The sequence below is a fragment of the Borostomias antarcticus genome (assembly GCF_949987555.1).
Source record: "Borostomias antarcticus genome assembly, chromosome: 10".
Taxonomy (NCBI): Eukaryota; Metazoa; Chordata; class Actinopteri; order Stomiiformes; family Stomiidae; genus Borostomias; species Borostomias antarcticus.
Genome location: NC_140243.1, coordinates 16427031 through 16436627, shown reverse-complemented (window position 1 = coordinate 16436627; position 9597 = coordinate 16427031). Strand labels below are relative to the sequence as shown.

General features: G+C 47.5%; 2 protein-coding genes across 2 annotated transcripts in view; one reads left to right on the top strand and one right to left on the bottom strand.

Moving 5' to 3' along the window:
- Positions 1–4470, top strand: part of trim46a (tripartite motif containing 46a) — a gene marked incomplete at both ends in the record, with an annotated part of 10903 nt that extends 6433 nt beyond the window's left edge. The window contains 4 exons of the mRNA XM_084444535.1: positions 13–80; positions 807–1210; positions 3754–3869; positions 4348–4470. Of these exons, the coding sequence (XP_084300661.1) occupies positions 13–80; positions 807–1210; positions 3754–3869; positions 4348–4470 (711 nt within the window). The remainder of the gene's footprint in view (positions 1–12; positions 81–806; positions 1211–3753; positions 3870–4347) is intronic.
- Positions 4471–8451: 3981 nt separating this feature from the next.
- slc50a1 (solute carrier family 50 member 1) overlaps positions 8452–9597 on the bottom strand; it is a 5015-nt gene continuing 3869 nt past the window's right edge. Inside the window, exons 5-6 of the mRNA XM_084444361.1 lie at positions 9545–9597; positions 8452–9449 (exon numbers count right to left, since the gene is read on the bottom strand). The exon at positions 9545–9597 is cut by the window's right edge and continues 67 nt beyond it. Coding sequence (XP_084300487.1) covers positions 9342–9449; positions 9545–9597 — 161 coding nt within the window. The 3' untranslated portion in view covers positions 8452–9341. The remainder of the gene's footprint in view (positions 9450–9544) is intronic.

Sequence of the window (9597 nt, the reverse complement as noted above, 5' to 3'; positions counted from 1 at the left end):
TCTCTCTCTCAGGTGGGGGTGGGCCAGGAGGCTAAGCTACAGGAGTGGTTCCACCTCCCCCAGGACATGGCCAGCCCCCGGTGAGAGAGAGGAGGAAGGCAGTTGGCCTTCATCTATATTGTACCATGTGTTCACATGCTTGGAATTCCCTAATATACAGTATACAGTTATAGATTACCTGGTTGGCAGTCTCCAGTCCAGTCCACCTCCCGGCCCTGGCCTCACAGACACACCCAGCAGCTCACACACACACACACACACACACACACACACACACACACACACACACACACACACACACACACACACACACACACACACACACACACAAAAGTAGCCTTCATTCTGATTCCATATCTTGCCCTAAGAACCAGTGAGGTCCACTGTACCCAGCCCACTTCTTTATATCCACTGGTTCACCATAGCGCTTATGGAACTATGTTAGTGTTTTGTAATGGATACATGAGATGTGTTCTCCATGGAAAACCTAATATGTACCCCAAAACAAATGCAGTTGATTAAACACCTTGTTTATGTTGAACTAGGTGCTCCAACCTGTTTTATAATGTATGCCTGCTACTTTTCCTCGAAAAAGGGTGTTATCAAGGTTAAAGGTGGACTTCCAGGCAGATCAACTCGAGTCATCTCTCTCTCTCTCTCTCTCTCTCTTTCTCTCTCTCTCTTCCCCCCCCTCTCTCTCTCTCTCTCCCTCCCTCTCCCTCTCTCTCTCTCCCTCTCTCTCTCCCTCTCTCTCTCTCTCTCTCCCTCTCTCTCCTCCTTCTCCTGTAATCCTCCTCTCCCTCCAGGTACGACCCAGACAGTGGGCATGACAGCGGGGCGGAGGATGCCCAGGACTCCTCCCCCGCCTTCTGCTTCCTGACCATGGGGATGGGTAAGATCCTCCTCCCCCACGCTGCGGCCGGCCCCCACAACAGCAGCACCCACGGCCACCCCCCCGGCCCGCCCACCGCCCCCCTGCCTCCCAGACTAGGGGTCTGCCTGGACTTCGAGAAAGGGCGGGTCACGTTCTACGACGCCCATTCCCTACGCATCCTGTGGGAGGGGCATGTCGACTGCTCCGCCCCCGTGTGCCCGGCCTTCTGTTTCATCGGGGGCGGAGCCCTGCAGCTCCAGGATCTGGTGGCCAATCAGAGCACAGAGGAGCCGACGCCCAGGAGGGTCACCGTCCAATCACGCGCCACCAGCCTCGGTAACTGAAAAGGCGGGACACGGAGATCCGACAGGTCGTCGCTCACGGTGGTCTGACGTCTGCAGACCCCTCAGAAGTGGTCTGTTGTCTGCATGCCTCACTCCTCAATGAATGAGATTGACACCACCTAAAAGGGTGGAAGCTCACATTCCCTTGAGACATCTGACAAACTTTGATATTGAAGTGAACTATCACACAGTTAAACACACTGATTCAGGATTGTGTCCCCCATCGAAAGCACCTCAAATGTGTTTACTTTCGTACTTTCTGATTTTATAGGTTACGTTTTCTTAGGTCACCTTTGCAGCGTTAAGGACGTACATAGGGCAGGACAGCAGAGAGCTGAGGTGATGTTGTGGTTGACCTGGGTGAATTGTAAAGTGTTCTGCAGGCTAGGTCAGGATCATGTGTCTGAGTGCCTCTTCTGTTTCTGGTGTTGTATCTGATACACACACTCACATCCACCTCAGCCAATGTTTGCACAGTGAACTACTCTCTAGACCGGTCAAAAAATGATTAATTTAACTTTTTTTAAATTTTATGTGATAAGCCTATAGATCATGGAAAAGTCCTAGTATGAGGTATGTGTGTAAGCCACTGGTCAGTCAGTACTGGTAGGATCTGAAGATGAAATAATTAATACTCTCTCATTTGTCACGTGATAATTGATAATGTTCTGTGTTTTCTTTGGCCTTTGTTCTTATTGCTATAGCTATGGCATTTAAGTTGACTTCAGGCTGGGGAACACTGTTTCATTCAACTCAGAGGATGGTCTATATTGTAATATTACTCAAAGCGATGGCTCTGACTGTATTTTTATATAGATATTGTGTCAAGTGTGTGTGTGTGTGTGTGTGTGCGCGCGTGTGTGCGCGCATGTGTGTGTGTGTGTGTGTGTGTGTGTGTGTGTGAGAGAGAGAGAGAGAGAGGGAGAAACAGAGAGAGAGGGAGAGAGAGAGAGAGGGAGAGAGAGGGGTGGTTGGGGGTACATCATGTTGCACAGGGCTCTGGCTGTGACTATCATGCTATCTGTTGTGTCTTTCCGGAATGATCTGTCGTCCTCCTTCTTGCAACACAGCACTTGAATGACATAGACTGTAGCAGTTCAGAATCTTTATTTAGACCTTGCCAGGCTGGCACAATGTTTGTAACGCGTCATTTAAAAACAATAAACAATTCAACAATTCTTTTGAAGTTAACCCATTTGCTTTTTTATTATACAACAACTCTGAAACGGTACACTCCAATAGATCTACAGTAGATGTATTCTGATAGACTGACCATTGTATTAAACCTCCCCAGCTCCATGGTAAGAGGCAAGGTTGGATGTTTTTGGTTTGGAACAAAGCTCTTCTCTGCTTCCTGCTTCTGTGTGTGTGCTGTCAGAGAGGTGGTTATATATACCAGACATAGACTCCACCTGCTCACTCCGCTCACTCTGCTACAGGACGCATTGCCTCTCCTTACATCCTAGAGTCTCCAGGTAAGAGACACCTGTCTGCTTTCTCCCCCGAAGTAATACATGAGAGACTGGCTCTATTCCTCCTCCTCTCTCTCATCTCTGTTTCTGTCCTTCTCTCACTGTATTTGTTTTGATGTTTCCTTGTGTGTCAGTCGGATAAGAAGTGCAGTAAGATTATTTTTTTTCCGATTGACTGCAGGTGATGAAATGTGTAATGGGGAAGGATCTCTTAATATTTGTTTTTAAATGTAATGTAAATAGTAGAAGTATGTGTGTGTGTGTGTTTGTGTCCGTGTGTGTGTGTGCTGTAATGTGTGTGTGGAGAATAACTGTAATGCCGGCATGGGGAACTGCCAGAACAGGAATACAGGGTATCCACCCAGCTGTCATTAGTTCATATTGCCTCACCTGTGAGCACCAGCTTGGTGCAGTAACAATAACATAGGCTCACGCTCTCCATAACAACTATGATTGGAGCACCTCTAGAATGTCTTGTTTTATTTAAAGATTGAAAAGGTTGAGATGAAGGACCAGCTCAGGTATGATGATGATTATCGGGGAGGCGCACATTCCGTGCTTTGCTTTGTCTGGGTGTCATTTTGGAATCTGCTGTCAAAGAGAGAGGAGGAGCAGACGGGATAGGGGAACAATAGGAGCTATTCAGAGAGCTATATATAATATAGGTGTTATGCTAGCACTGTCAATGAATGTGGGTGGCTATTTGTCTGTGCTGTAGGTGGCTATTTGCCTGTGTCTGTATTTGCATGTGTGTATGTGTGTGTGTGTGTGTGTGTGTGTGTGTGTGTGCACACGGGTGTGTGTATGAGCATGTATTGGTCTTATCCTGTGGTTCATGGTTTCTGTCAAATTCACTCAGATATTTGACCCTGCAGGATTCTGTAATGATGCATATTCACCACTGGGGGGCAGCGTTGGCCATGCTCTGTCTGGTTTCTCTGGTCCACACAGAGACAGGACCCATAGGTACAGTATACAATGTATTCAGTGGTTAATCTTCATCAGTAACAGCTTTTTATACCACCTACTGGCCTGGTCAAACCTCTCTCTCTGTGTTCTCTAGCTCAGGTCTCTAACCCCGAACTGAGGGCCATGTTCCTCAGCCACAGCTCAAATGGGAACTACCTCTATAGGGACCAGCTCCAAAAACTCCTGCCCAACAAGTTCAAACAGATACAGGTACTGTGTTTGTGTGTGTGCGTGTGTGTGTGTGTGTGTGAGAGAGAGATTTTTATTCTTATTAACTTTATTGTTACTGTAATGTGTGATGTGTGTATTGCTGTTAATGTATGTATTGTTGTAAATGTGTGTATTGTTGTTAATGTGTGTATTGTTAGTGTGTGTGTTGCTTCTGTGTGTGTATGCTTGTGCATGCATGTGTGTGTATGGATACTGAGTTTGTTCATTTGTGATCTGTTTTTTTTATGCTTAAACTGTGAAGCACCTTGAGTTGCATTTATTTGTATTGATAAGGTGCTATATAAATAAACGTGATTTGATTTGATTTGAGAGAGAGAGAGAGAGAGAGAGAGAAAGTGTATTTTGTAGAGTGTGTTTACCCGAGTGACCCTTTGGTGATTACGTAATGCCCTAAAGGACCCTAATTTCTCCATCCTGTCCTCCTCTCTGTGGATTTCTCCAATCGCTCTCTGTGCAGTACATGAATGATGAGCTGCTGGAGGAGTTGGTGGTCTACGCTGATGAGAATGAAGATGGTAAGCTGAATATGAAAGAGTTCACCAAGCTGGCAGAATTCATCACCAAAGACAGGTCCCATTAGATCAGACACACATATCCTCAAACTCTCATAGGCATAGATAAAAACTGAGATGTGGTAACCATATAGAACTTTAAAATGTATCCCCGTGGATAGAATTGTTTTCTTCTTTGATCTTTCAAATCTGTGACTCACCAGATAGAAGCATAAACATTTTGATGTGTCTGAAAATTGTTTGTTTCCACCACCTGTAATCCAATCGCATACATTGTCAATAAAAGCTTTGTTTCATGTGGATTTGAAATAGAAAAATGATTATGCATGATTTGCTTACTGTGTCAAGTGTTGTATTTAGGATTTCTCGTGAAATCTGCAGACAACAAATGTGCACACACAATGCAGACTGTTCCCTACGGCAAGCACAACCCTGTTCCCTCAACAGCTGTGTCTCCTGTTGTCTTTCTTCAGCACATCTTTGCATCAAACACACACACACACACACACACACACACTTACATACACATACAGGCGCATGCATGTGCACACACACACTTAGGCCTACACACATACATATAGTGACGGGGACCGACACACACACACACACGCACACATACATTTACAGTACACTTACATACACACACAGACGCACACACTTACATACACATACAGACGCATGCACGTGCACACACACACTTAGGCCTACACACATACATATAGCGACGGGGACCGACACACACACACACACACACACACACACACACACAGACACACACACACACACACACACACACAGTAATATATCTGTATGTAACGTAGCCCTGGATGGGAGCCAGCTAGCATGTTCAGACACGACCGGTCTGTGCATGTTTGTGTGTCTGTGCTGTCCCCTGACTGGAAAGACATTAGTGGTGTATCTATAAAGACTTTTACTGCTGTTTGAAACCTGCCACCTGTTTGTCTGAGTGGATAAGAGAATTGTGTAGAAGCTGGCTGTTACTGGAAGTTATAATGAAGGTTCCTGTTTGTTGTCAAGGACTTCTTCACCTTAACTGCAAGTACAAATATTAGCAACTCTCGACTATAGTTGAAAATGGTAATTTATCTTAATATGAAAACAATTGACAGAGAACGCTTGCACTTGTATTCTCCTGAGGGATTTATTTCCAAGTGAGCCTGACTGACACGGTTGGGTCCACAGCCCAGACGTTGACAGTTTAATGAACGCCTGTCTGAACGTCACTTTGCTGTCTGCTGCCATTAAAGGAGAGACGTTAGCTGGAGACGGAGGGGGATCTGAGCCAGGACATTCAGATCCGGAGGCCCTCAGGCCCGTCTGTCAGCGGGGGGGGGGGGTCTCCTTCACCGTTAACGGGCAGCACCTTACTCCTCTTCCTCTCCCAGAACCCAACGCTTCCCTCTCGTCTGTGGTCTGACCGGATGGGCCAGCTGGTAGCTTGACACAAGCCTCTGGGGTTGTGGTTCAGAGGTGAGTGTGTGTGTGTGTGCGTGGGGGGTGTTTGCGTGTGTGAAAGAGAGCCCTTCAGCTGTGTAACCCCCAGGACCTGAAGAGAAGAATGCTGATGAAAGTCAACAGAGAGAGGGGACTGGTGTAGCTGGGAGACTTGTGGTAAAACTGGGAATAGAAACGCGCTCGCTGCTGGGAGCGTATTGTTGGTCCGTAAATTCCTATGGCAGCAACTGCACATTCGCACTCTGCTAGCAGGGCTGCGAACATGGGAAAACAGGACGGGGGATGGGCACGTCAGAAGTGTGTGTGTGTGTGTGTGAACGTCAGTATGTGTGTGTGTGCTGTGTTTCTAGATGTATGCGAGACACCAGGCTGAAGCCACACCTTTAGAGTACAAAGCAGATATACCAGTGAGCAGGAGAGAGACAGACGGACAGAGAGCCAGGTAAAGACGTGGAGGGGGGGGGGGCAAGAGAATGGTTTGGCAGGGAAGCACATTCACCCTCCCTCCCCATCTCTCTCTCTTCAAAACAACAGCTGGGACAGGTGTGTTTTTACTGGTGGTAGAAAGCTCACATGCTGACTCTCCCTTTATGTGTGTGTGTGTGTGTGTGTATTAATGCTGAGCCCGCAGTGTGTTTCACGACACAAAGCTTCTGCTGCTTCTGCGTATTCGGTTTTCACTTGGAATTACTTCAAAACAACTTCCACACGTCTTCATTTTACATTTACAGCACAGAAACTGCATGTGTGTTTCATGAGGGTCTGTGTGTGTGTGTGTGTGTGTGTGTGTGTGTGTGTGTGTGCCTTATGCGACAGTCTCTAACACAGGATACAGAGGGATCCTGTTTGTGTGCAGGTTGCCATTGTTTCACTGATTAACCTCTCCCCTCCAACATACTGTAGACATACACACACTCCACATCCAGCATAGACACACACACTCCTCTGATTAACCACCCCATGCACCATAGACACACACACACACACACGCACGCACACACACACCCACTGATTAACCACCCCATGCACCATAGACACACACACACACACACACACACACACACACACGCACACACACACCCACTGATTTACCACCCCATGCACCATAGACACACACACACACACACACACGCACACACACACCCACTGATTAACCACCCCATGCACCATAGACACACACACACACACGCACACACACACACACACCCACTGATTAACCCCCCCATGCACCATAGACACACACACACTCGCACACACACACCCACCCACTGATTAACCCCCCCCCCCCCCCCCATGCACCATAGACACACACACACACAAACACACACACACACACACACACACACGCACACACACTGATTAACCCCCCCATGCAACAGACACACACACACACACACACACACACACACACACTGATTAAACCCCCCCATCCAACATACACACATGCATGCACACACACACACACACACACACACTCTGATTAACCCCCCGGCCCAGCACCGACACTCCACACTCCTCCTCTATTTCTTACAGTCCCCCACGTTACTCAGACTGTCCAATGCAGACTCCGTCCAGCAAAACACAATAAGACACACCCACACCCACACACACACACGCACACACGCAGCCTGGAGCTTCCTTTGCTCTCGCAACACACTCTTTCTCAAACACTGATCCGATGGGTGTGTAGCCCAGCGTTCTACAGCTTAGTCTAGTCTTTCTGACTCCTCAGTAGATCCTTCCATTGTTCTCCCATCCTTACTCATCTCTCTCTCATCTCTCTCTCTCCAGCTCAGCGCCCTCCACCCTCCCATGTCGCCTCTTTTTCTCCTCAACTCATCGACTCAATCTCAGTCTAATAAACATACCCTCCTATCCTGGAGCTCTGCTAACCGGCCCCCCCTCACGGGCAGCTCTTCTCCTCTGTGAGAGGAGCCTGGAGGTGACGGAGGGGGGGGGCGCGGCACGCGTCGGTGTGCCGGCTGAGAACAGCCGCCCGGCGTCGTCCTCGACAGCGCGTCTGTCTGAAAGAGCAGAGAGCAGAGAGCAGGCCATGGAGCTCCCACCTACCAGTGTGCTCCTGTCACACTGTAGCTACACCCTTCCTTCACCTCCGTCTCACCGGTATATCCTTCCTTCTCACTCTGTCCACTGCCACTGCCCCTGCCCCTCTCTCTCTCTCTCTCTTCTCCCACTCTCCGTCCTATCATTTCCCATTTGCCCTCCCTCTCTTCCCGCGTCTCTCCTCCTTTTTCTACTCACTCTTTTTCTCTCTCTATCGCTTTCCTCCTCTTTCCCTCTCCCTCCCTCCCTGTGTTGTGTCTGTGTGTGATCACGGTAGGGGGGACTGGCTCTTTGAGCACCGGAAGAGGCTGCTGTGTGTGTGTGTGTGTGTGTGTGTACACATGCTGAGAACCCCAGACACACTCTTTCCCACCATTCACCAGTGCTCGCTGTTGTACCATCACAGTCCTGTCTGACTCACACACAACACAAACACGCTGTACTGATTAATTCTTTTTTAACTCCTCTCCTTAAATATATGATATTTGAGGAGGAACACAGACTTTATGAGTAGTATAAAACATTTATTTATCATAGGTATCAGTCCCCAGCAAAGCTCAAACCCTTAGCAGCCCTTCAAAGGTCCCTTATAGTGATATTCTTTTAGTATGTACAGTTTGTAATAATATCTTATACTTTACACAACTGCATAGAAAAATATCATTAACAAAATAAGTAATGCACATTTAGTTAGGGCACAAAGCAAATTGAACAAAAAATATAATATTAATCAATCATAAAGAAGAAATAGATCTGATATGAATAGAACCCTTAAACTTAAAAACACCATTTGTACACAATATTGTCCATTTGATTTCAGGACTGGAAGGATTTGAAAACACTTGTGCAGATTCTGTAACTACATACTGTCAGCTTCCACAACAGGAGACTATGACATCCAGGCCAGGACAACAGGAGAGAATTGTAGCCTTGTAAACCATCACTTTACAATAGACTGGTTCTGTGACCCTGTAGAGACAGTTCCCTGGCCCTTAGCACTGAATGGCTGGAAGAAGAGGTACATCAAGCCTTGTCCTGTCACAGGGTTCTGGAATGTTCCCTATTTACTTACAACTATCCAATCCTCCTACGCCTGACAAGGACCCTGCCTTTCACTCACTCACTCACTCACTCACTCACTCACTCACTCACTCACTCACTCACTCACTCACTCACTCACTCACTCACTCACTCACTCACTCACTCACTCACTCACTCACTCACTCACTCACTCACTCACTCACTCACTCACTCACTCACTCACTCACTCACTCACTCACTCTTTACTATGTTCATTCATTTGTTATCTCAGGTGGCCCATGGTACCAGGAGGAAATGGTGGGAGGAAGTGTATCATCTTTCTTCCTCAGAAGCGCTGGTGAGGGAGCCTCCCACCCCCTCAGATCTGGATCAGTCTATAGGACAGCTCGTTGTGTTTGGCAGAGGCAAACCTCCAGAACAGGTAGAACCTGATGAGGCTAGTGGCGATGCCGGGCGTGTTTGGTACCTAACACAGACACACACAAAAACAAATACATGATTTTTCCCTATGGCTAGAGGAGCAGTACTTGAACCCTGGTACAGTCTGCTCCTGCTGCTCACCATGATGTAGTAGTCCTGGATCTGCAGGCCATAGAGGGTCCAGGAGGCGGAGG